General features: G+C 52.7%; 10 protein-coding genes and 1 non-coding gene across 11 annotated transcripts; 8 read left to right on the top strand and 3 right to left on the bottom strand.

The window, feature by feature from the left end:
• Positions 1–1,050: 1,050 nt before the first annotated feature.
• Positions 1,051–1,674, bottom strand: J4E90_005756 (uncharacterized protein; the record flags this gene model as incomplete). The annotated part of the gene is made up of 1 exon (XM_051435308.1): positions 1,051–1,674. The coding sequence occupies one exon, from the start codon at positions 1,672–1,674 to the stop codon at positions 1,051–1,053; it is 624 nt and encodes a 207-aa protein (XP_051291332.1).
• A 2,379-nt stretch (positions 1,675–4,053) lies between these two features.
• Positions 4,054–4,151, top strand: J4E90_005755. The gene has a single exon. It is a non-coding gene; the product is annotated as a tRNA-Val (tRNA).
• Positions 4,152–5,589: 1,438 nt separating this feature from the next.
• J4E90_005754 (uncharacterized protein) lies at positions 5,590–6,069 on the top strand (the record flags this gene model as incomplete). Its single annotated transcript, XM_051435307.1, has 2 exons — positions 5,590–5,596; positions 5,666–6,069. The coding sequence occupies 2 exons, from the start codon at positions 5,590–5,592 to the stop codon at positions 6,067–6,069; spliced, it is 411 nt and encodes a 136-aa protein (XP_051291331.1).
• Positions 6,070–6,168: 99 nt separating this feature from the next.
• Positions 6,169–8,022, top strand: J4E90_005753 (uncharacterized protein; the record flags this gene model as incomplete). Its single annotated transcript, XM_051435306.1, has 2 exons — positions 6,169–6,172; positions 6,251–8,022. The coding sequence occupies 2 exons, from the start codon at positions 6,169–6,171 to the stop codon at positions 8,020–8,022; spliced, it is 1,776 nt and encodes a 591-aa protein (XP_051291330.1).
• Positions 8,023–11,027: 3,005 nt separating this feature from the next.
• J4E90_005752 (uncharacterized protein) lies at positions 11,028–11,874 on the top strand (the record flags this gene model as incomplete). The annotated part of the gene is made up of 2 exons (XM_051435305.1): positions 11,028–11,544; positions 11,594–11,874. The coding sequence occupies 2 exons, from the start codon at positions 11,028–11,030 to the stop codon at positions 11,872–11,874; spliced, it is 798 nt and encodes a 265-aa protein (XP_051291329.1).
• Positions 11,875–12,565: 691 nt separating this feature from the next.
• J4E90_005751 (uncharacterized protein) lies at positions 12,566–13,705 on the top strand (the record flags this gene model as incomplete). Its single annotated transcript, XM_051435304.1, has 1 exon — positions 12,566–13,705. One exon carries the CDS (start codon positions 12,566–12,568, stop codon positions 13,703–13,705), a length of 1,140 nt encoding a protein of 379 aa, XP_051291328.1.
• A 95-nt stretch (positions 13,706–13,800) lies between these two features.
• J4E90_005750 (uncharacterized protein) lies at positions 13,801–15,435 on the bottom strand (the record flags this gene model as incomplete). The annotated part of the gene is made up of 1 exon (XM_051435303.1): positions 13,801–15,435. The coding sequence occupies one exon, from the start codon at positions 15,433–15,435 to the stop codon at positions 13,801–13,803; it is 1,635 nt and encodes a 544-aa protein (XP_051291327.1).
• Positions 15,436–16,269: 834 nt separating this feature from the next.
• J4E90_005749 (uncharacterized protein) lies at positions 16,270–17,808 on the top strand (the record flags this gene model as incomplete). The annotated part of the gene is made up of 1 exon (XM_051435302.1): positions 16,270–17,808. One exon carries the CDS (start codon positions 16,270–16,272, stop codon positions 17,806–17,808), a length of 1,539 nt encoding a protein of 512 aa, XP_051291326.1.
• Positions 17,809–20,183: 2,375 nt separating this feature from the next.
• J4E90_005748 (uncharacterized protein) lies at positions 20,184–20,779 on the bottom strand (the record flags this gene model as incomplete). Its single annotated transcript, XM_051435301.1, has 2 exons — positions 20,184–20,295; positions 20,355–20,779. The coding sequence occupies 2 exons, from the start codon at positions 20,777–20,779 to the stop codon at positions 20,184–20,186; spliced, it is 537 nt and encodes a 178-aa protein (XP_051291325.1).
• A 1,191-nt stretch (positions 20,780–21,970) lies between these two features.
• Positions 21,971–23,254, top strand: J4E90_005747 (uncharacterized protein; the record flags this gene model as incomplete). Its single annotated transcript, XM_051435300.1, has 2 exons — positions 21,971–21,977; positions 22,164–23,254. 2 exons carry the CDS (start codon positions 21,971–21,973, stop codon positions 23,252–23,254), a joined length of 1,098 nt encoding a protein of 365 aa, XP_051291324.1.
• A 325-nt stretch (positions 23,255–23,579) lies between these two features.
• On the top strand, positions 23,580–24,500 carry J4E90_005746 (uncharacterized protein; the record flags this gene model as incomplete). Its single annotated transcript, XM_051435299.1, has 3 exons — positions 23,580–23,585; positions 23,613–23,618; positions 23,736–24,500. The coding sequence occupies 3 exons, from the start codon at positions 23,580–23,582 to the stop codon at positions 24,498–24,500; spliced, it is 777 nt and encodes a 258-aa protein (XP_051291323.1).
• Positions 24,501–25,668: the final 1,168 nt, after the last annotated feature.

Here is a 25,668-nt window from a genome sequence, read left to right as displayed (position 1 = left end):
GGGAACTTAGGCATGATTACATTAATTGCTTTCGAGCGACTACTATGTTCTGTAGAGTGTCTCTGGTCGTTCAAATGGCACCCAGAAAAAGGCTTAGAAAGGGCGGAAACGCAACCAAGACCAAGGCATTCCGTGCTATGCATCGCACACATCTGATTACTGATTCCGCTCTTCTCATTGCCTCGGCGAACAATTCCGAATGTCTATGCCAAACGGTTTGCGTTGCGACTTCCACATGATTTAGGCCAACAACCTTATGAAGACTGCACTGGGCAGCCGCGTCACCACATAATTGAAATTTATGACCTCCAAAAGCCGAAGGATTCAATTCATCAGTTCAGCATTGAGAAAAGCGAAGTTTTCCTCCAGCCCGCCGCCAGCCTCGCCAGGCCATTCCGACCGCACAGACCACGCGACAGGGGAATGTTTCACGCTCCGCACCCGGGACCCTGGACCCTGAACCCGCGGCGTTGCCAAGAGCTGTAAGTTACGTTACTGAGACTTTAATGCGACTTGAGACTACAGACGTCGGTATTCTTTGTGGATTCCTGATGGCGACGAGAGTCAAACGTTCAAGACGGGAGATGCGGATGCAACCTTGGAATGTCAATGGGTGGCAGTGGTATGAGTTGTGGAACGGTGGAATGCGAGTTACTGCGTCAGAAGCAGTGGAATAGCAGCCATGCGAGTCGCAGAAAATGGGATGCTGTTATGTTAGCAGAAGGCAACATACCAAATCCACAGAAATGCATCTTCATGTTGGAGCGGATTCTGATCAAATAGTACTTTATTGAAATCTTGCGACGTTTTATGTCATCTTCCATTGCCTTGTTCGTCCATCCATCCATCAATACCGTTATCCAAAACTCCTCATCTTCCGGTCCGCAGTATGCGTGATCCTGCTGATGCTTGCTGAAAAGAAAACTCGCGCTCGGAACATACAAGATCGAGCTTGTGACATGACTGTCGTGTATAACCTCTCCTCCCATGGCGCGTGATGTCTTTTGGAAGAAGAATGTGCTAGCTGAAATGCAAAGTCGGGTATGTTGCTCAAACTTCGGTGATGGCGACCAAAGTCATCTTGGGTGCGTCCTCCTCCTCGACGACCTCGTCGCGCTTGCGCTTCTCAGCAGGGGCGCCAGCGGCGGCAGAGTCCTTGGGAACGTTGACACCGGGGTTGACGAGAAGACCGACACCGGCGTTCTCAGTGCCCATCTCGACCTTGGGCATGTCCTTCTGGGCCTCCTTGGCGTAGCCGAGAGCAGCGTTGAAGCCAGCGAGGTCGCGCTTGATCCATTGCATGGCCTCCTCGACGGCTGCCATCTTGGGCTCGACGGGAGCACGCTTGCTGATGATGTCGTTGACGGCGCGGCGAAGGTTGGATCGTTTAGCTGCTTCTCCTTCAGCTGGTTGTTCTTGAGCTTGCTCGCCTTCAGCTGCGGGCTGTTCGGCGGCCGGTTGTTCTTGCTGACCTTGTGCTGCGCCCTCCCCACCGGCGTTGGCTGCGGCTCCCGAAGCGAGCGTAGACATCAACTCTGAAGCTGATTCTGTGGATCCTAGCGAGATCTCTCCATCACCGACTACCAGGGCAGGCGAGTAGGCACCCAAGTTGATGTTAAGGGGGACGGCAGCGACGGTGGCGACGAGCGCGAAGAGAACGTGTTGAGGAAGCATGTTGTCGGTTGGGTGGTTGGATCTTTCGATTAGGTGGTAAAGTAGTTGTGGATGATTGAGGTTCGATGAACGATTAGATGATCAAAAAATGTACTAAGTGATAGAAGTCGCCCGGCGACAGAAGTGAATACTAGTTGGTAGTGAAATGAAGTGAGTGACCGGACTGGAGAATAGAAGAAGTGGGTTTACTGGCTTCTTATACGCAAACCACTGAGTCTCCATAGTCTCCATAGTCGTGGTATCGCAGGCCCACCGTCGTTACCTGCCAAGATGAATTAACCATAACTGTCAAGGCATGAAACTTTCTTGAGGCTACGCCAAGTAGCGGCAAGCATACCATGGCAGAGCTTTTGCCTTCGATGGCCATGCCAAGCTTCTCCCGCTGTTTGATGTTGGGTCAAAACTTTTGTGATGCGGAGCCAAGGTCGGATAAGCCTGGGGAGCGTCCTTAGTTACCGGGGCTAATGCATGGTTCTGGTACTGCAAGTGGGTCAGTGACCACGATCCTGAGCCGCGTGATTAGTCCAGGCCTCAACGTGGTCATGGATGAGTTCCTCTTCGAGTGCACGTGGAGAGAGCGATCTGCCTGAGGCACATAAGGTCGACTCCATGTTGAGTGAACGATGCACTTGTCACACTGGGGCCCAATAATGGGTCTTGGAGTACTGATCTTCTGAACACTGACGCGTACCACAAGTCCTTTCGACTGCTTGAAGTCTGGCCAAGCCCAAATCTAAAGCCTTGACAGTGGTAGAAGGAAACTGGGTAATGCTTAGAGCACCAAGCCTATAGCTTCTCGTTCAGGCTGACTTGCCAAGTAGCGGCGGTATACAGGAGGTGGCCGAAGGGGCGAATCGAGGGGTTGTCTACCTCAATGAGCATCGATCGCCGGATTTTCAGGCGCGCACGAGCAAGATGCGACCCTTAGGCAGACCTCCTCCACAGCGTTCGTCTGGGGCAAAGGGGCCAGACTGACAGGGCTCGGCGATGAGCTTGGAAGGGGCAAGCCTTGATCGCAACACTTGGCGTCTTGAACAAGTGGAGTTGTAGATACCTGAGCGGAGCCAAGTGCCAGGGTCGCAGCCTTAGAGATGCGATGTGAGGTTTGAGATGTGGTCTGCTTTTAGGCTGTGGTTTCCAGATCGGCCTTAGTGCGCTACCCCGTGGCTGGAACTCCTACGGAGGTGCGACAAATCGATGTCTTGGCCGGCGGGGACGTCGCTGGATTCGCATCGTCTCCAGACTCATGCAGGACGCACAGCGTCAGTCTTGGAACGGTGCTTGTCATGGTACTTGTCGTGAGGAACGGCGCGCGCGTGCAGCTGACGTGTGCTTGCTCGAGCGGGACTGTGCTGCAGCCCACAGCCTAGATGCGCTGGAGTCGATCGATTTGTCCTTGGCTGTAATCTCACGCGCAGCTTGGCTTCTTCAGCGGCATGAAGACTGGACTCATGGTGAAGAGTGAACGATGAGGAAGACGTAGGGGCACGGAGGGGTGTTACCTTCGGCGTTGTTAATCCCGCTCCGCGATCTCCTGGGCACGCATGGACGCGTCCAGAACAGCTACAGCCCCGACAACTACACACATACTCAACACCACGCGCAGAGTACCCCATATCTTGTTCGATCTGTTATCGCGACCACCGGCGCGAAACAGCCAACACTACGTCGACTACGCTCGCTCGATGCGCGGTCAGCGGAAGCCGTTGGTCGCCCAGCTGTACCAAGCCACGTTACAGCTTCCGCCCGAGCGGTAGCTTCCAGCCGCGTCGCGCGATGCAGACTGCCCGCCTGTCTGTTTGCTAGCTGGCAGCTACCCGCCCCCAAGCCGTCACTGAGCTTGGTAATTGATCTTGTTAGCGTCAAGTCGCGCAAAAAAGTCTGCGGCAACAATGGCATTCTTGGTGCGGCAGCAGATTCCTCCACAAACGCGAATTTCTGTCTCGACAGCACTCGCTCCGAACAAGTAAGCTCTCTTCAGCTCGAAGCAGAAGCAAGCGTGTAGTTACGGATGTGAGTCCAGCGGTATCCTCAGAGACCCAACGCTCAAACTTCGGTCGGGCAACTCGTTGATGGTTCGCGATGAACAACACAAACATACTCGGACTAGTCACACATGTTTGCATACCCGATCGTATGTCAAACGAATCTATTACGACTATACTCCATTCTATCACACCATGGTAGCCTTTGGTGGGGCGAACCACTTCGACCCACGACGGAAGAAAACTGGTTCAGCTTCTTGCCCCGCACCACAGAAATTTCTCTATCGTATCGCCAGCGTATGTACGGCTTGCTACGAAGGGGCTGAGCTCGTCTCCAGGAGGTAAAACGGTGGCTGACAATTTGCAACTATTTTTGCCGTCTTTCATCAATAACGGTTCGTTGGTGTAGTTGGTTATCACGTCAGTCTAACAAAGGCCCTCAAAAGCCTGTTAGTACACTGAAGGTCCGGAGTTCAAACCTCCGATGAATCAGTCTGCAGACGCTTTGGTGTTGTCACTTCGGTGTACAAATATTTTGGAGTTGATCTTTCGAGGTCAAATTTGGTGTTACCGGTTTGGTGTTGAGGGCTTAAGGGTTGAACCTTTGGTATGCCCCCCCTTTAACACCTACCTCTTTGGTATTGGCCCTTTGGTCAAAGCTTTGGAATAGATCCTTTGGATCTAAAACCTTTGGTGTATCACACCTTCGAAGCCGCCCCCTCTTTTTTTTTTGGACTCCTTGTCTCTAAGAGATGCTGATCACGATGCTGTTAGTGTGTGCTGAAAGTTGTGGAGCATTTTTGCCTATGATGGAGGGCTAAGAGAGCTCTCGCGATCAGTCTTCATCGCTGCTAAAACCGAACAGCAGTCTTTGGATTTGGGTTGTGCAATAGCTCGAACAATTCCGAATTCGTAGCACAACGCATGTTACACGGCAAATTGCACGATCATGCGGTTTGTACATCTCGAGATCTTGAGCGCAACGTTGTTGGTGGGCTCGGCACTCTTCAAGTGGAAACATTTGCTGATCGTTCTATGTAACTCTAAGAGCGCAAAATTGGATAGATCGCAAACTGTGAGATTCCTTGCGAGAGACACGTTCACCTCATTCTATCGGGTATCGAACAACAAAATGCAGCAATACGTCCGATTCACACGTGTTACAGTATCCAAGGTAATCAAGCAGCTTTCCGCGTATAGCAAACGTGCATTGCCGTGCCGCATACCTCCGACGGGCAGATATGTGCATCAAGGCAGAGCAGACGTGTGTATTGCCGCTGCGACCACCGTGGTCACAAACAATGCAGTTCGCACAAAGCCCATTCGCTCCCCGGCTGGTCGAGTAGCAGGCTCATTCCAACTCAGCTCAAGCTCGTATCAATACTGTCATTGCAAAGATTCTCAGCGTACTCGTGCGTCGCCGCCAGCTATCATGGCCACGCTCGACTATCTCAAGAAAGCCTTAGTGCGAAGCGCCAACATCCAACCTTCCCTCACCTCTTCCAGGGAGCCCTTGACCGACGAACAATATGCAGCGGGCTTCGAAGCCTTCGTCCAAGGACCCAGTTGGGCGATCTACCACGACTTCATCATCCCAGAACTATCCTACCTCCTAGCTCCTGCACACCAATTAGACAAGTTGATCTCAGTTCTGGAGATTGGTCCGGGCCCCAAGAGCATTCTCGGGCATTTACATAGAAGCCTGCGAAAGAGGATTGGGAAGTATAACGCTTTTGAGCCCAACGTCTTGTTTGCTTCGAAGCTGGTAAACTGGCTTCAGGGCCACGAGAAGACGGGTACGACCTCAAAAGCTCCGTTTCCTTGCTTGGAGACTAATCCTGTCATCTATCGTACTCGTTTCGATCCGGACCGTGGCCCGCCGAGTGGTGCCGATATCGAGAAGTACGACATCGTTCTCTTTTGTCACAGCATGTACGGTATGAAGCCGCAAGACCGTTTCATCTAGCATGCGTTGAAAATGCTCCTCGATGATGGAATCGTCGCAGTCTTCCGTCGTGAGGGCATTTTTCACATCGACGGCTTGGCCTGCCACCATTCGGCTTCCTATCCCACCGGTTTCGTCGGTGTAGCAGATAACGACGACGCACTGGATATATTCGCATCTTTTGTCGCTGGCTTTACCATACAAGACACCGAGGAAGACAACGCTGTTCTAGCAGACTGGCGAAAGCTATGTCGTGATCTTGCCCGCTGTGATGACGGCCATCCCGAAACCCTTCTATTCTCCGCACCCGAAGTCATGCTGGCTTTCAATCACCACGCAGACAAAGTGAAGGAACTGGAGATGCGTGTGGGTCCGATACTAGAAGAGAACCCGGTGAAGAACCAGCAAGCTCGTCTACAACGCCCCTCCGCTATCGTCAGGCCAGATAATATTGAGAAGGTGTAAGATTGCGTCCGGTGGGCACTCAAGCACGGCCTTGGCCTGACTGTTGTCGGTGGAGGGCACAGCGCACATTGCCACAGATCTAATGTGGTGGCAATCGACATGAGTGCTTTCGACTCCGTACATGTACTCAAAAAGGTCGGGGATGTAGAGGACCAAGACATTGCCTTCACTTCACTTGTAGTCGCTGGGGCTGGATGCAAGACAGACACAATCATCAGCAAGACTCTCGCTGAGGGCCTCACTGTACCTCTAGGATCTCGCCCAAGTGTTGGAGCTGGACTCTGGCTACAGGGTGGTATAGGCCATCTTACAAGGCTGTACGGGCTCACCTGCGACAACATTGTCGGCGCCGTACTCATCAGTGTGGCTTCCGGAGAGATCTTTTATGTCGGCCGGGTGCCAAGCGAGCACCTTCCCAAGGAGGCTCGTCTTCCAGAGAATGATACTGATATCCTTTGGGCACTGCGAGGTGCCGGCACGAACTTTGGTATCGTACTCAGCGTAACACTTCGCGCCTATCACGCTCACTCGTTTTCTACGCGAAACTGGGTAATCCCTCTGAGCGACAGTGCCGAAGCCAAACGCAGACTCTGGGAGTTCGACGAGAAAGTCGCGAAAGGATGCAGCGAGTTCTGTTCCGCCGACGCATACCTGTATTTTGAGAATGGAGGACTCAACCTTGGGATCACAACGTTCACCCCTGCCGATGCATCTTACCCATCACCTATGACTATCATGCCAAAGCGCGAAGGCGATATATGGGGAACTGATAGCGACAACAAGATCATGGATGGCGTAGAAGCGTTCGATGCCGAGATGTACATGTCTAAGATGCATGGGGGACATGGCAACAGTAAGACGTCATCTTTCAAGCGCTGCGTATTCCTCAAGGACATTGGAGGGTCGAGAATCGCTCGTCGCCTAGTCTCAGCGGTCGATTCTCGTCCTTCGCCGTTCTGTTACCTCCATCTGCTGCATGGCGGTGGGAAGGCTGGCGAGGTCGCACCCGATGCGACTGCGTTCGGGTGTCGAGACTGGGATTTCGCTTGCGTCATCACCGGGGTGTGGCCTCGGGATGAGGATGGCAGTCGTGTTGCGCATGCTTCGGTGCAGTGGGTGTACGACGTTGTCGATAGCTTGCTGCCGTTAAGCAGGGGCACGTACGGAGCGGACCTTGGACCTGATCCCCGAGATGCAGTGCTGGCGGAGAAGGCGTTCGGGCCGAATACCGTGCGCCTCGGTCGTCTCAAACGCCTGATGGATCCACGGAACGTGTTGGCGTGGGCTTGTCCGTTGCCGAAGCCCCCGTTGCCCAAACTCATCATTCTTGTTACCGGCGAACACGGCGCCGGCAAGGACTACTGCGCCGGCGAATGGGTCGCCGTGTTCTCTGAACTTAACGGTAGCGCTTCTTCTTCAACGCATGGTCTTCGCGCGCAGGCTGTAGGCATCAGCGACGTCACGAAACGCGAGTTCGCCGACGCGACTGGTAACGACTTCCGCCGCCTTCTAGACGATCGCGCATACAAGGAGCAACACCGTCCAGCGCTGACAGCCTTCTACGAGAAACAAGTCCAGGAACGACCCCGACTGCCGGAAGAACACTTTCTTGAAGTTGTGCACGAAGCTGCAAGCGCAGATGTCGATGTTCTGTTCATCACGGGGATGAGAGATGAGGCACCTGTCGCATCATTCTCTCATCTAGTGGCGGCGAGCAGAGTGATCGAAGTCCATGTTGATACCAGCGAAGCCTCACGGGTTGCTCGGGGGGTACGCACCGAGAAGACGACTGACTCTGCAGCTCCGCGACATCGTCCAAATCCGACCTTCGTCAACGACACACCAGGAAACGGCGCCATACGAGAGTTTGCCGAGGCCTCCATACTTCCCTTCTTGCATAATGACCTACAACGACTGGCCGATATGGTACGCTCAATCCCAAACTTCCCCTAGCCGGGCATCCGGTTCCGACATGTACTCGGAATCTCGCAGCAGCCAGGTGGCCTTGCTCTTTGCGCATCACTACTACAAAGTCACTTCACTGGATGCTGGGCCAACGTCGATGCCATTGTATGTTGCGAGGTAGGCGGTCTCGTCTTTGCACCGGCATTAGCATCGCTGGTAGACGTGCCTCTGGTGCCCATTCGCGAGGCTGGCAAGCTTCCGCCACCTACCATTTCGGTCATGAAGAACGCATCGTATATCTCTTCCCAAGCTCCTAACCAAGCAAAGATTGGAAAGCGCATCGAGATAGAGCGAAACGCGATTATCGGCTCTGACTCGGTCGTAGTCGTGGATGATGTACTGTCGACAGGCGAGACTCTTTGTGCGGTGCTACATCTACTGAAAAAGGCTGGTGTAAAGAGTATCGCAGTCATGGTCGTTGCGGAGTTTCCACTTCATTGTGGGCGTAAACTATTGTACGATCGTGGACACGGTATGGTGGATGTGCAGAGTTTGCTTGTGTTGGGAGGTGACTAGGCAGTATAGCCTTGCTATCGAAACAAATGATTTATCAACTAAATCAGATAACACCAGTCACCAATCATGAACACCACGACGTGGTCTCAGAAGTTCTGCTTGTTCAATATTTGGCTGCCCCGTAGAGCTGATAATTGTAAGGCAGAATTTACTCCTGAGGCATCCTGAACTGACCAATATTGATGCAAACGAGATTCTCATTACTGCTTTTGGTTGTCTGAAACTACACCATAGTGAGGGCACTACTATCACTGCCTTTGGCTGCCCAACCAGACCTCGACATTTGAAAACAAGTTAAAATGACCCTTGGTCAATCAATCAAATGACCCTTGGTATTCGGGAGGACAGTGGTATTCAGGCTTGGGACCCCCATCCAATGTGCTGCACCCTCTCGGTTCCCATCGCGGGAAGCACGTATTTTTGTATTCCTCCTGCCATTCCTTGCCGTCACGCTTCGCATTAGTTTCGAGGCATTCTTTGATGGAACAGTCGACCCAGGTGGCGACTCGGTCTGCTCTCCATCCGTGCATTTTGGCGATTTCTTCATTGAAACCGTTGCGAAACGGTACGCTTCCGTACTCTGCAACGCCGTCGTCCGTAAAAGGTCGGCAGTTGTATTTGTTGTTGTCTGTCTTGTGATCCCATTCCAGTTTGACTTTGAAAACCATCTGAACTGGACCTCCGTTGATTGGGTAGGCGATGAGCGCCCTGGCTGGAATGGTGCAAAAGTACAAGTCTCTGTCACCACCCTCATGGTCTTTAAAGGGACCCTTCCTGTCGTTCGAGACTAGGAAGCAGTTTTCGGGAACTGCGGTCATCTTCTGGTACAATCTAGCCATCATACGGTACTATACATGTGTTAGCGCTTGAATATGACCAATTAGAGTACGGTAGCGCTTACTCCCAAATCTTGGAGATTTGGTACATCCGGATTGAAGTACTCGTGCTCAATCTCGAGAATGATCGACGAGTCTGTTCGGTAACCATTGTCGCCGTCTTTGAAAACTGTGTTGCGGATAGAACAATCGTCTAGGGTAGACCCTTTTTTACACTTTTTGAGGGTTGAGTAGACGCGTTCATACATCCGTTCCAGTTGGAAGGTTCCAGAGTGGGTGCCTCCTACTGTCTGGTGGCCGAAACGAACATCAACTCGATACCAGTCTTTGAGATTGGACCACTTGCTGGAGGCGATCGTGACATCGTTATCATCGGAGCTGGCAGTCGACAACGTTGTGTTGGTGCTAGTGAGGCCGTGGAGCTCTGCGAGCAAATCGTTTTCGGACGGGGTATCTTCTGATGATACCTGGGAACTAGCTGGGGCGGGAGAAGTACCGACAATCGATGGTCCTTGGGGAATTTCTTGAACGGAGGAGGAGACTGCTCTTCAACGTCAGTAGAGCGATTGCGGGCTTATCGACTGGTTTCTCACTCACCTAGGCTGTCGGTGTCGATGGCGTCCGGGGCTGCGAGAGAAAGCGCGAGAAGCGCAAGGAAGGCGCAGAAGAGGGAGAAGGTGCACCTCATGTTGGCCGTGTTTGATTGCGCTGATTCTCGGGTTGCTGTTGGAGGTGGAAGCGTGGCAGGGCGTTGATGAGGGCAGGGGCAGGCGAAATGATATAGTGCGCAGGCGCCAGTCTGACATAGAAGTGGGCCCAGCTGCCTGGAGGCGACGGAGTTTGTGCGGTGAGTGAGCGGGTGAGAAGGGAAGGAGTAGAGCAGTAGCGTGTTGTTGTGCGATAGGCGCGGCCGCGACTGGGAGTGAAAGGGCAGGCGCAGAAGGGTTTACTACGCTCATCTCATAACAGCTTGACAAACCAGTTAGTGAGACATTATAGATGGGAGACAACAGATCGGTGACAGAAACAACAGTTGTCTCCGCGGTCATCCTCCATGTCATTTGGTGGCATTCCGATGGACGGGCGCTTTGCACTTTGTCGCGTCCATATTCTTCTCCAGTGCCATCCGGAAGAATGCGTATTGTTTGCAAGAGATAAACGCAAAGATGGCTGTGAGGCGACTTCAGCAATGTCAGTCTATCGACGTAGTCGAGAGTCGACAATGCTCTGGTGTTGGAGAGTCAGCGAGTGTTGGGCGAGTTCCGCTTATGTCATCTCCCATCAAGCCTCGGCCTAACCTCCGATGCCCATCTTCTCCTCTCTTGCGAAGCTCACCAATCGCGTCCAGTGACTCCCAGGGATGCGCAGCGGACTATCCGTCATGTCATACCCGGCGGGGAAGCCGTTGTACTCTTCCACTGCATAGATTGCTAACCTACCGCACTGACCATGCCTACAGCTCGCCTTCTTCCTTCGTCACTTGTGCGGGTCGCAGGGTCATTCACACGGCGCCCCCAATGGCTCTATCCACGACGTATTACTCGGGCGCTCACAACATCGTCCAAGGACCTGCACGCGTCCGTTGCGGCAGGCACGCGGGTCGATCACGCCGAAAGCAATGACAACCAGACAGTAGCAGCTATGGGCCGGACCAAGTCGGGCAAGACCCTCAAAGTCCGCAAATACCCAGCGTTTGAACGCCTCGAAGACGAACGCCTCTACCGTAAACAGCATCTCGCGGCTGCCTATCGCATCTTTGCCTCGCGCGGGTTCGACGAAGGTGTCGCCGGCCATATCAGCGTGCGCGACCCAATACTCACCGACCATTTCTGGCTCAACCCATTGTCGGCGCATTTCTCCCTGATACGCGTGTCGGATCTGATACTGGTGAACGAGGAAGGCGAGGTGGTGCACGGCGAGCAGCCCATCAATGCGGCGGCTTTTGCCATTCACAGCGCCATACACAGGCGACGGCCAGACGTACATGCAGCCTGTCATGCGCATAGCGTACATGGCAAGGCCTTTAGCGCCTTTGGTAGGGAACTGGACATGATCACTCAGGACAGCATCCGCTTTTACAAGAGCCACGGCGTATACAACCAGTTTGGCGGAGTCGTGCTGGCCAGCGAAGAGGGCGAGAGGATTGCCGATGCCTTAGGTATGACCCCCTCTACATCCATACTCCACGCTGCTGATCACTTGCGCAGGCGACGGCAAAGCGGCTATCCTCCAAAACCACGGCATCCTCACCGTGGGCAAGTCCGTCGACGAAGCAGCTTTCTGGTTCCTCTCCCTCGACAAGACGTGTCAAGCACAACTCCTTGTAGATGCAGCGGCCGCTGGAAGTGGACACAAGCCCAAGATCATACCGGACAGCGAGGCTGCCGAGACATACAAGCAGGTTGGGACGCCTGAGAAGGGATGGCTGGCATTCCAGAGCTACTACGACGAAGTACTTGCCAAGACTCGAGGCAGTTTTTTGGAGTAATTTAAACACCCTATCGCTCAGCGAGGCCAGAACAGCCAAAATGAAATGCGAGACATTAGGCAATTGGTGGAGACCCGGGTTGGCGGACGCGACGCGTTCGATTTAGTTTCAATAAGGCAAGCATCAGTCGCGTCGACGAAAGTCGGCCTGTCTTTCGTTCGACAGTCGTCTCATCCTAATCAGCACTATTGCCACACCCCGTGTACAATCACCTCTTCGTAGCTATGGCCGCCCGACATTTGTACGCATACTTACGAACTCGCTGACATGTTCGGCGATCCTTAGGGCTGTGTAGATCCAAATGTTGAAGCCATGAACACTACTTACCAGCAGCGCATATTGCACTATCCACCACTCCCACTATTGAACATCGATTTCGGCATCAGTGAAGCTTAGCCGAGCATTCTAAATACGAGAAACATGTCGTCATTCAGTGTGGACAGAACGGTTCTCCATTGTTATTGCGTAACATGTTGCTCAAACAACTTTGGAACTTCGTGGACGTGACCCTTTCACTTATGCAAGTCTTGTCCCGCTACGTCATTTTATTGCTACCTTTCTACATGCAGCATTCCCGTTTGTCTCCCGAACTCACGTCGCTTGCCGCCAATCGATCATTACGGACACGGCAAGCCAGGCCACACGCGCACTCGGATCGGGATCAGCCTTCCCTCTATCTCTCCCTAGAACAATGCCGCCTAAGAAGAAGCTCAAACCGACACTGGAAGCCGCGCCAGAGACGCTGGTCGAGCCAAGCCGCTCCGTCTATGGTGACAGCCACGCAGCGACTGAGAAAGCCTTGCTATCCGCACATGCTCAACACCTATGGAACGCCGGCGTGATCGACGAGCACATGGTCGCGGAGCTGTCGAAACCCAACCCCAAATCCGACGTTCACAGCGTCAGGTATACAACAGACTACCTCGCGGCCCATCCAGACTACACGGGAGAGGACGCGGACGAGCTACCAGCTATGCAGACTGCTATGAAACACCGGAGAAGCAGAGACGAGGCACAAAATAGGGTTTTGGAAGACTACTGGGCGGGACGCATCGATCTCTGGGGTCACCCAACTGGACATCAGGTCGATGATAACGGCAGGGACTTACTGCCGCACACTCAAGGTACCCACCCACATTCTAGGACACCAGGAGCGTACAGAAACCGCGATCTAGCTACACGAGGAGGTGAACACATCGGCGACACTAGCGAGATAGATGACAGTTCATCCGACGGTTCTGCATCTCCCACAATCACAGGACACGGGCGCTGTACCGATCATCACGAGAAGGAAAACACACAAGCATCTGTAGCCAACGCTTCCAAGCACTTCGCGAATTCACCTATCAGAGAAACTCTGCCAACTGCAACCCTACCATCATTCGAGCAACGAATAGCGCAATTCCGATACACTCCGGATCTCCTACCCTCTGCCGACCCGTCTACAGCAACACCCTTTAGCAGCCCCACGCGCAAACGCCTAAGCCGAGCAGAGCCCGATCTACAGTCTGGGATTGCACCCGACCAAGCGATCTTGATCTCCATATCCCCTTCGCGATTGTCGACCCAGCGCTCAATGCAAGCTCGCACCGCTGTACCACTACAGCCTCTACACGGTAACTCAGACTACACCGATCTCGATTACTACAGGGCAGCAGCGCTCTGCCGAAAGCGTGGTATACCGAGTGGCGGGAACGTGCATGAAGTGCGAAACCGCCTTGTACGTGACGATACTGCCATGAGCGAAGGACTTCCGCGTGTGATGGCGTCATCGATCTATCGTAAGGCGTATAAGACTGCGGCGCCAGGTAAGGAGGATACAGGCCGTTGATGGGTGTCGCGGTGATGGATTTCAGGATTTGCGCGACGATGTCGACTCTAGTTTCCAGCGCTGGAGTAGTGGCAATAGAAATCTATAAGTCCACTTTACTCATTCGTGTTCCTTCTCACCAGCTCGTTCTCCAGCTCTTGCCTCTCATCAAGAGTCAGATCACTCTTCGCTTTGCCAATCTTAACGCCCAAGAACATGATGATCAAGCCCGCGCCAGAAAGTGCAGTTGCAAGCCAGAAAGCTACCTTGTAACTCCTCCTTCGTCCTCTCTCCTCCGTTTCGCTGACCGCTAGATCTGCAAACGAAAGGAAGACCGCGATACCCAAGAATAGTAACGAGTTCATGAAAGATCCCGCTAGTCCCTGACGCGCTTTTGGTAGCGACGTTGTGATGAAGATGTTGGCGACGTTGTAGGTAATGTCGATACCGAGTGTAGCGCAGATCATAGCGGGGAAGATGTAGGCCCAGTAATTGAAGTTGACAGGGAGAATGGCGAAGAGAAGCGTCGATAGAATGTACGCGGTGCCGCTGATGAGAAGGAGGATGCGGCCTGGGAGGAGGTGCAGAATCAACCCGCCAACGGTCGCTAAAATCAGTCCGCCAACGCACATGGGTGTAAACCAGGCGGCGGTAAGCAGCGGACTGGCACCGGCAACCTGTTCGATATAGAAGCTCGCATAGAAGATGAAGATTCCGAAGGTGCCGTATTGGAAAAACAGCGCAAGCGCGAGAGGCTTCATGCCCTTGACACGGAATAAGTCAGCGGGTAGGAGAGGCTGTTCAGCGATCCAGCCTTCGATGTAAACGAATATACCCAGCAAGATCCAACCGATGACAAAGGTGACGGGGATGTAAGGTGTCGCCCATCCTTGTGGTGCATGGCTTCCATCCGTGAGGGCAAAGACAACCAGAACCAAACCCGGGACTACAGTTGCTGTGCCCCACCAATCCATCTTTACCCCCTTTCCTTCCTGTTTCGCCTTCTCTTTCTCTTCTCTCGGGTTGGGAATGCAAAGGTACGACGCAACGGCCACGATGGCGAGAATGATCGATCCTATCCAGAAGAACCAGCCCCAACTCATGAACTGTGCAGCGACACCAGCGAAAAAGATGCCAGTAAAGAAGCCAACTGGCGCAAAAGCACCGTACAAGCTGAAGACGAGGTTCTTGCGCGGCCCAGGACGGTAGATAGAACCCAGCAGCATGATACCGCTAGGCAAGAAGGCCGCAGGACCGAAACCCTGCAGCGCTCGACATACGATAAGCATGACATAGTTTTGCGAGAAGCCTGCTATGATCGACCAGATCAAGAACCATGCCAGCCCGATGTTGAAGACAATGTATCCTCCAAACATATCAGACAGCCGGCCGAAAGGCAGTAGGAAGGCTCCCGTCACCAGCGAGAAGACGGAGGCTGGCCATGTTTGCGCGTTGGATGGGATATCGAGAGCGGAGGTCAGGTCGGGGAGCAGGATGTTGAAGCCAGAGATCATGTACTCGGCTACGAACATGGAGCCTAACAGGGCGAAGCAGAAACCTAATTCGTGAGGGAGGGAGCGGAAGGCTGAGGGGCGTTCGCGGCCGAATCGCTCGATGTCGGATGGGCTGTATGAGCCGCCATGTTGTGGCGGGCGTCCTTCTTCAGCCTTCTCTAATATGAGGGCTGAATTGTTGGATGGTACCGCGTCGCTTGAGGTATGTGCGGTGGTCTCCATAGGGTCGTTGGACATGGTAGTGGTTCCCGTGATGGGCTGGCTGGTTTTAGGTGTAGTGAAAGTTATCGTAAAGCCATCTAGATGTTTTGTCCAATGAGTCGATATGGCAAATACTTGGAAGACGACCCAATTCCATCACAGTCTCATTCTTTCTATATGTTACTTTCGGACTCCGAAATGACCGCGGACATTGTTGCTATGTGTAATGGAAGACATTTACTCGGGTGCTGAGCCTCAGAGCATACAGCCAAAGGCAAATCCTAGCGGTGACTGTGACGTCTGAGCATAAAGCCGTCACGATGTGGACCGTCGATGCAAAGATTGAGTCTTGGCTGCTGCATCGAGCCTAGACGGATCTATCAAGGTCTGGGGCGAACGGCAAGTCAAGCGAACCATGCGCGCAATTCCCCTCCTAAACCCGTCTTTGTCAGCGCCCGGAGACATGCGATTTGCTTGCTCCATCCTCGGGCTGCGCACTCGGTCAACATCGGTTTCTGTAGCTGCAGTCCGACAGGTGTGACGAAATCCTGCATCCACATCAGTCTTGAGGGCGTTAGTAACCCAGTGAACCCGACCCTTCGACCGCCACAAGCAACGCGAAAGATCTCCACCCCACCAAACCTCACGCACCTCAATACAGTCAACCGTCTACACATCTCGCATGGCGACCATCCAATGAGCGTGACGCCCTTCAATCTTCCGACCAAAGCGTGCCACAATTGCCGGAAGCGACGATGGAGGTGCGACCGGTCGCTGCCAAGCTGCCAGAAATGTTTGTCAGCCGGGACGGAATGTCTGGGTTATGGCAAGTTGTTTGTGTGGAATCGCGGGGTTGCGAGCCGGGGCAAGATGATGGGGAAGGGGTATGAGGAGAAGATGGAGCACGATGCTGGTGGTGTTGCAGTTGCGACGGAAGGGGCAGCCAAGACTCACGACGTACCGCCGAGGTTGGTTTGGGAGCACGAGGGCTCATCGCAACAACACCAATACCCCGAAACCGAATATGAAATCGTACCCGCGAAATCGGTTCCAGAGTTCGCCCGGATGTCGGCAGTGGAACAAGATCAGAAGATGGCGATGACTGCCGGCGTGCACCGACAGATGACAGACCCTTTGGTCAACGATCTCGATCGCAACTCGCGATACTATCTCTACCACTTTGCAACACAGCTGTGCGAAGTCATGGTTGTGTACGATGAGCCTGGGCAGAATCCCATCCGCGACCTTATCCCCGCGACCTCTGCCTACCCGCTGCTCTTGCAGATCATTGTCGCAAACTCGGCGTTTCACGTCTTCAATATTACCCGCAACCCCATGGGCCAGTCAGCTTACCAAGGCGAGCGGAGTCCGACTGTAATGGCATATTACCAAGCTGTGAGCCGGTTTGGAGGTCCGCTGAAGTCGTCTTATAGAGACGCACTCGTGGCGAAGCAGCAAGCGCTCTCCTTACTCGCGAAGAGCGTGACTTGTGTGAACACCTCGAACATTGACCTCATATTGATCACTATCCTGCTGTTTGTCAACTATGCTCTGGTAGAGTCGGGCAGAGATAAGTGGAAAGTGCATATGGACGGTGCGCTGAAGCTCATCAAACTTCTGGGTGAACCAGAGTATATACAGCGACCGATGAGTAGACTTCGCCAGACGATTCTTTCAGACTTCCTCGTATTTCATATCCTCGGATCGACTTTCAGCTTCACGACGCTTCCCGCGTTGATCCCGGAAACCATCGAGTTGGACCCGATACTTCGTTACGCGGAAACGAATAACTACCTTTCCTGCCCTGGACCGTTATTGCGTGTAATGCTCGAATCTTTCGCATTACCGGATAGTCATGGGTCGCCTTCTGAGACCACCACGCCCATATATCTCCAAGAGCAGGTGGGAGTACTCCTGCAACGAGCGCTCGACTTCGATCCCATCGCCTGGTCTTTTGAGTTTGAGCGTGCATCGCCGTTCGATGACATACAGAAACGAATTCGGATAGCGTCGGCACATCGATCGGCAGTCTGCATTTATCTCGCTCGCGTACTACCTTCCACAAACCCTCTTCTCGATCCCGCGAGTGGCACAGCCCTCGTCAGCCTCACCGCTCTCGCCGACGACGTCGTCAACCACATTTCGCATCTCGAGCCTGGAGATGCACTCTTCAAATCTATCTGTTGGCCATTGTTCCTTGCTGGTGCCGAGTCGGAGGACCCTAGTCAGCGCGAGTGGATCATGAACACACTAGATGAACTCTATGGGCAGATGTTCTGGGGCTATCTTCACACGTCCAAGCGCGTGTTGGAGGCTATTTGGCGTTTCAAGGACTCAGCTGGACCTGGTGCCGGCAACTGTTGGGTGGAAGAGGTTAAAGATCTGGGCAATGACATTTTGATCGCTTAAGTATGTGCAGCGGCCAAAGACAGAGTATCAAGGGCGAAACAACAAATGCGAACGTGCGACCGGGAACCTATATGCCCGCGACGGATTACTAGCATGCAGGCGGAACGTTACCTGGGTGGTAGTGCAAACCCAGATCGTTGGGTGTACCTGCTGTGACACTCACATCCCACGCATCGGTCGGATCCCCATTGCGAAGAAGCAATCTACTGCTGGGATTCCACAGACCATTTCTAGTCAAGATCGATGGGTGCGATGGCAGGCATCAGCTAGTCTAGTCTGGTCGATCCCCAGGTGGTCGGTAGCGGGGTATTCGTCACGGGTACCTCAAGCTGCCTGCACCGTGTTATACAAGCAGTTGGCTTCTCGAAACATGCAAGGCACATTACCCAGGTTGTCTTACCACCTTTATTGAGTTTTGGGTCGCATATTCGCGTTACTTCAAAGCCCTATTTTATGCTTCGAGCTGCTTTGACGCCAAGACCTTCAAAGTACTGCTCCCGTGCGAAACTCCATCATGCGCATATGGCGTGCCATCGGAATCCAACTCGGATGGGTCGCATATACGCTGTGCACGGTACATTCGACGCGTTTACTTTTCTCCAATCAATTATCAGCACCTCTGGATGTGCAAACAACAGAACGCGTACACCAGCTTGATGGAAAGCAGGTACCGTTGCTCGCGCAGAGGTAAGACCACATGGATCTTCTTTCACGAGAATAGGCGCAGCGTCCGCCTTTCGCGGCTTACCCTGTGTATGCTCGCTCTTGCAAGTACATTAGCGCATGCGGGTGTTGCCGTTCTCGGACTTCGACGGAGGGTACTTGCAAGCCCCGCCCATATTGGCTTACTATTCAAACGTTGTTCATAGCCTGAACATCGTCTGGAATATTGTTTTGTATCATCGCTTTCGCGTAGCCTCAAGGTGTACGGCTTCTAAAGTCCGCATTCGCCATGCTTTCCACATCCTTACTCCATCTGCTCCTTCCCAGCCTTATGTTCATTACTAAAGCATCTGCGCAAAGCGACAGCAACGACGTATTCGATCCCAAGGGGCGCACAAAACTCGCGCTTGAAGCTCTACAATTGTGGTATAACACAACTACCGGCCTATGGGAGTCGACTGGGTGGTGGAATGGTGCGAATATCATGACAATGATTGGCGACTACGCGAAATCAGATACTGAAGATGAAGAATTGCAGGACCTGGCAAGCAATGTCTTTGCGACTGCGTTGCTAAAGGCGCCGATCAAAAATCCAGACGCGAGTATTGATGAGCTATGTGCTTATAGCACAACACCAACTGTCGGCAACACGACTTGCCATCAGACTGGTTACACAAAGATACTCGATCCGGATACCAACGAGCCTCACATATTCTATCCGCTTGGCTGGTACGATAATGGGGGGTCCTATCCCACCAGGCCAGATTCTCATGACTGGCTGGACGGCTACTACGACGATGATCTCTGGTGGGCGTTAGCCTGGATCAATGCATACGACGTCACCGCCGATGCCGCTTATCTCACCCTCGCGGAAGGCATATTCCTCGCTGTATCGCGCACCTGGGGTACTTACTGCTCTTATGGCGGTATATACTGGAATTGGGAAAGGGACTACGTAAACGCGATCGCTAATGAGCTCTTCTTCAGTACAGCTGCGCATTTGGCCAACCGCGTCCACGACGATAAAAAGAAGACTCTGTACTTGTATTGGGCGGAGAAAAGTCTGAATTGGTTCGTTGGAAGTGGTATGATCAACGAAGGTGGTACCATCAACGATGGATTGACGGAGGATTGTGCCAATAACAACAAGACTGTTTGGTCATACAACCAGGGTGTAATCTTGGGATGTTTTGTCGAACTTTACCAAGCTTCAAGCTCACCCCACTCCGCATACCTCGTTCTCGCATCGGGAATCGCGAATGCGGCACTTGTCGCGCTTTCGGACGAAAATGGCGTTCTACACGACGAATGCGAGCCGAACTGTGGTGCCGATGGCGCCCAGTTCAAGGGCATTTTCATGCGTAATCTGGTCAAACTTCATACTGTGGCACCGGAAAAGGTGTTCGCAAACGCTATCCACGTAAATGCGGCGTCTATTTGGGAACGGGATAGAGCGGTGACGGTTGACGGTTTACCTGTATTCAGCGTGAACTGGGGAGGGCCATGGGTCACTCCGGCGAATGCAAGCACGCATAGCTCGGCGATGGATGCACTTGTCGCTGATATAGTCGTCGACTGAAGATCCAGGGTGAAGAACGTAGTGGAAGAAAGCGACTTATATAATTCATCTTCATTGCTAGCGCGATACTATGTTTTTGCGCGGACTGACCCATCGCTTTCAGCGCATGGCCATACATCTAAGTCCAGCTCCACTACTGCGAAACGTCCTCGATCTTGATGGCGCCCGTACCGTTCAAGAAATCCATCTTTCCAACATCAACGCCCTTCATCCTCAGTATGTCATACGCAGTCACGATGTGGAACCTACAAACATCAGCAAAACCTCATCACGAGCCTGAACCCTCAAGCGAATCTTCACTTACCACATGTTCGGATGCGCAAACTTTGTGACATAATCCAGCGCCGGCAGCCTCATCTGCTTGACACCGCCGAACTTGACGACAACCTCGTCATCATGCTTACCCTCGAAGTCCTTCTCCGAGAAGCCCTCAAGATACTTGATAGTCTTCTCGACGCGAGCTAATAGCTCAGGGAAGGTCTGCTCTTCGTCGGGCAGCGTCATGCCTTCCAAGGCAGGGTTCACGCGAGAAGGAATGAACTTGGCGGCGTCGGTGAAACGGTAGACTTGGTAGCGGAAGTCCTTCATGTCCGGGTGGATGGACGCAGTGAGAAAGTCATTGGGGTCGCTGGCTTTGGCGTGCTCGTAGCCTTTGTTGATGAAGAAATGGGCGTTCTTGAGGCCCGTGATGACGGGAGCGATGGCGACCTTGTGGAATGAGAGAGCCATGTTGGGTGGTAGTTTGGGATTTGAAGGAAGTGTTGAAAGGGTGAGGATAATAGCAGTTTCACTTTCTTGTTGACGAAGTTGATGAAGTTGATTGATGCTAGTACTTGCCCTGGCGGGGTAGTCGACTATTTATGTTCCGCTTCTGTCTATCTCGCACCTTCTCCCAGTCTCATCGCTCCGTTCTTCATCAAGCTCACTACGCTCCACTTGGCATCAGCACTCCACCGTTCATCCCGAAGCGGACCCGATTCTACTCGCATGGTTACACGACTGGCGGTGATTACGGCCTGGATTACAAAGCGGGTGGGTTGCAATCTGGTGGGCCCCGGTAATTGACCAATCAGAGCATGACGCGATTGACCGGACCCACTTTCGCGCCGTCGGCCGCGAGCCATCAACACGCGAGATGCACGACTACGGTGAGACTACACGCGACGCAGGGCCACTATGTTCGATATGCGCCCTTTTCTTGGGCTATTGCCTTGGTTCAGATATATGAGTGTGCTGACAAAAGTCGCAGACTTCCGCGCGGTTTAGCCCTTGGGATGCCTGACATCGATCGTACCTAGGTATCAGACCTCTCTGAGTGAGGAAAGTGTGCCTCGCTTTCCTTGTGCGACAAACATACGGACGAACACTCGTGCGCTCTCCTCTGACATTCATATTGCATTTCGCGATTGGACGATATGGGAGGGTGTCATGTCTGTCAGGTTCATAGGCAACGACCCTGTTCTCAAAAGCCTTGGGTATGTGGGCAGGCTGCGAAGACCTTTTGTCGATGCTTGAAGATCACGGTGGACTCCAAAATAACAGAACAGCACTCAATATTCATTCAGTCGATGATGTCTCTGTCGGGAGTCTTGGTGTTAACGGCAAGGTGCTACTAAGCCCTGAGCGAAACGAACGTGTTGCCGCTGGCAGTAGGTGTCAATCATCTTGGTCATGAGCATCAGACCAGTGCATGGCGTTACTTATGATAGCCCAGAGAGCGATCCGAGCCTGGGGCATTTCCACACCCACAGTTCAGCTCATACAATCCATACTCCGAGCCTTTTTGGCAGACCAATATCTTTGCGTGCGATCCAACGTATGGCTTGCACTGGCTTTGGTGGCCGACAGACCACCCGAACGTCGACATTGTCTATCGAACACCGCTTGTAGCGAGCATATTGTCGAGTTATTTGGATGCACATGTATTGTTTCTTGATCAAGCTTGCCGCTTGGGGGGCACAATCTGTTTGCTCGACCGCTGAACAGCAACCAAGATGGCATATATCATAGCCCCATAGTCCACCTCTTCTTGAGTTATAGACACACATTCGCACGGTTCCACTTACTTCCTAATCGTCTACCACGAGAGAGGCTAAAATGGGACCCAAGCCAGCGAACAAACCGAAGCGAACGCCCATAGACAACCCATCCCTGGGGAAGATCGACAGCCCTTACATTCCACCACCTGTAGATAACCCTCCAGTTGTGCCGAAGTATGGTCTATGCAAAAAGCCCGCCAACCCCAGCAAGACTCCCAATGACGGCGCCCAAATGATGATCCGGAGCAACTACGTCAAAGTCAGAAAGGTACCCGAGAATCTCCACGTGTATTCTTTAACCTTCTTTCGGACGAATCGAGAGGGAGTTCGGATGGAGTACAACAAACGTCGCGAGATCCGGGATGCATTCCAGGCCATGGTCAAGGCCGATGCGCTACAACTCGAGGCTGACGGTGTGGAGCGGGTGACTGACTTCAAGACACTCTGGACGACTAAACCAATCCATGGTCGCGACAAGAAGGACTACACGTTTCTTAGCCAGTCCTTCGCATACACTCAACAGAACGGCAAGGCTATCACTAACATGCAAGCGGAAGTCTGTTATGTCGGCCATCTTAGCGATATCGAGAACGCACTCCGAACGAACCATCTCGTGTCATTGCCTGAATACATCCGTGCTCTCAATGCCAATGTAGCTCAATGCATTGAAAACCGCCAAGCTACAACAGAGAAGAAGGTCAGCCGAGTCGGAGCGAACAAGTTCTATGTTTCCAATGGTTATAAGGAGATGAGAGGCTTACTAGCAGGTCGCGGCTACTTCACTTCGATTCGTCCTGGCGCTGACACAACTCTCCTCAACATCAACCCAGTAACTTCCGCTTTCTTGCCGCCTGTAACAATCTCTGAATTCATCAAGAAGATTGGCACTGACGAGCATGCTCGTGCCTACGCTAGTCAGCTGTTGCACGGAGCGACAGTGAAGATCCGGTACCAAAGATCGAACTACGTTGGCAGTGACGTCGACTACAACTCCGATGCAGCTCGACTAAAGATCTTCACTCAGATCGGGCCATACTATGCTCACCAGCAGAAGTTCTATGAGCTGGCGGATAAAGTGGAGGACGAACCTAGGAAAACGAAACCTACCAACAGAGGAACTACCGTTCTCAAATACTTTACGGACCGTAAGTTTACTAGCCATTAGATGTTTTCCTTGCACTAACCAGACGTCAGACGCAAAGGTGCAATTTCCGGCCGGGACTGCTCAATCATCACCTGAGATGTATTGCATCAACGTTGGAAAACTTGTCAAGACCAAGAAGATGGATAATTCACCGCCAGAAGATGGGCTGATGCGATCCCAAAGCGCGCAAGGTGCGCTATGGATACCTGCTTGCTTACTTCAGATCATACCGGGACAAGTCATCAAGACAACGTTGAACAACATGCACACCAGCGAGATGATCAGGCATGCATTACGCCTACCCGCCGAGAACGTTGGTCTACTTGAAGAAGAGGGGCTTGATATTATGGGCGTTAGGGTTGGTAGCGATGGCCAGCAGCCGCTGGTAAGTGATTTACTTTCCGATCATATTCATCTAAATCCGCTAACAGCCGTATGGACCTCAGTAGGTTTCGAAGTTGGTGACGAACTTATCGAAGTTCCCGCTATCCAACTTCCCCAGCCGAAACTGTCATACGGTGCGTCGTCCCCCGAAAAGATTCCGAAGCTTGGATCCTGGGACTTGCAGGATGTTGTGTTCGCCGCCCCAGCAAAGTTCAAGGACCTCTGGATGCTGACAATGCCGAACTGCTTTGGCAACAAGAAAGCTAAAGTTATAGACGTCTACTCGGCCCTCGCCAAGCGCCTGAAGGCCCATGGTCTTCAATTTGAAGATGGTCTCAAGTATGACGAAGAGGGAAAACCTACTGACCACAGCGACCATATCTGTAACGAGGGCTCACTCTTCCCGAAAGAAGAGGCCGGCCATAACTCTGAGGAAATCGTGAGGAGGTTCCTCAACAAGCATGTCTCCGGCCCTAACGATTGCGGCTTCATCCTCATCCCAGAAAAGAGCTACGAAACCTATGCAATGGTCAAAAGGATAGCAGACTTTGGCGGTAGAAACGTCCTCTTGGCAGTCGGCTCCAAGTTTCTACAGGCCAAGCCAGACCAGTTCCTGTCGAACCTCGCCCTCAAAGTGAACATGCGATTCGGCGGAGATAACCATCATTTCAGTCCGGCGGACTTCAACAAGATCTTGAGCCTGGAGACAAGAAAGAACACGATCGTGATCGGTGCAGATATCGCCCACTGCGGTGGTGGTGGTAAGGAAGGAAGCCCAAGTATCGCTTGTCTTGTCGGCAGCAACGACTCTGCCTTCATGCCATGCCCTGGCTCCATGAGGCTGCAACGCGGCGGCCAAGAGGTAAGTGCAGCCTGTATATAAGACCCGTATCAACTGGCTAACTAGAGCAGAACATCGACAACGATCACATGTATTCGATGGTTCAGGAACGTCTTCGAGGGTGGCAGGCACTCTACAACTCATCCATGGCAAAGCCCGATTACAAGCAATGGCCTGGCAATATGATCTTCTTTCGAGATGGTATCAGCGAAAGCCAATTCCAATCTTGCATCGACGAAGAGATTCAGACCATCAAGAGGGCTTACAAGGATTTATGCACCCGAGACCTGACCTTGACTTTCGTCGTCTGCGGCAAGCGTCACCACACACGCTTCTACGCAACAGAAGAGAAGCAGACATACACTGAGAAGAGCCTGAACGTTGGTGGCGACAAAATCCCGAATGGCATCAATGGAAATTTGCAACCTGGACTTCTCGTCACCGACGTGGTCACGAACCCTGTTCCGTTCAACTACTTTCTCCAATCGCATAAAGCCATCAAGGGAACGGCTCGATCGGCGCATTACCACGTACTGGAGGACGGCATGAAACTTGGTCAGAAGCGTCTTCCCGAGTTGACAATGATGCTCTGCTATGCCTTCGGCCGTGCGACGACAGGTGTCTCGTACGCTGCGCCTGCCTATCTAGCGGATCGTTTGTGCGAGCGAGGTCGTGTCTATCTTCGCGCCTGGAACCTTGATCCCGAAATGAAGCCGACTCTCAACATTCCCATGGAGAAAGACGAGAAGGGTAAACAGAAGCGCCCTACTCAGGAAACGATCGATGAAGCGAAAAAGGTGTTGGCGCACGACATCTCCACCACTGAGTCCATATGGGGTAAGCACTACGGTACGAAGCCGAAGACTCTAGATGGCAGGACATGGCTCAATCCGTGGAACCCGAGTCTGCTTGATAGAGCTAGCATGTTCTGGATGTGAGTGCTAGATGTGAACGACGACCGCTCAGGTTGCTGTTGGGTTCCTTTGTCTTGTGTTTCTTGTTGGTCTTTCTTAGTCTTCGCGATAGATTTCCTATGTTTATTTCTGCTGTTCCTTAGTCGTCTCGTGTTCACCTTACTTTAGATACACTCCCTCAATGACTTTGCCGGATCCATGAAGACTCCCAGTTGGCACATTCGCTTGACTGTGAGATGGTATAATTCGAAGCGAACGTTTCTTGTGAGTCCATCTGGCAATGTACGATTTCTCGT

This window comes from Alternaria incomplexa, assembly GCF_024043165.1.
Source record: "Alternaria incomplexa strain BMP 0042 chromosome Unknown scaffold_7, whole genome shotgun sequence".
NCBI lineage: Eukaryota > Fungi > Ascomycota > Dothideomycetes > Pleosporales > Pleosporaceae > Alternaria > Alternaria incomplexa.
The sequence above is the reverse complement of the archived record's forward strand: the minus strand, read 5'-3'. Positions and strand labels throughout refer to the sequence as shown.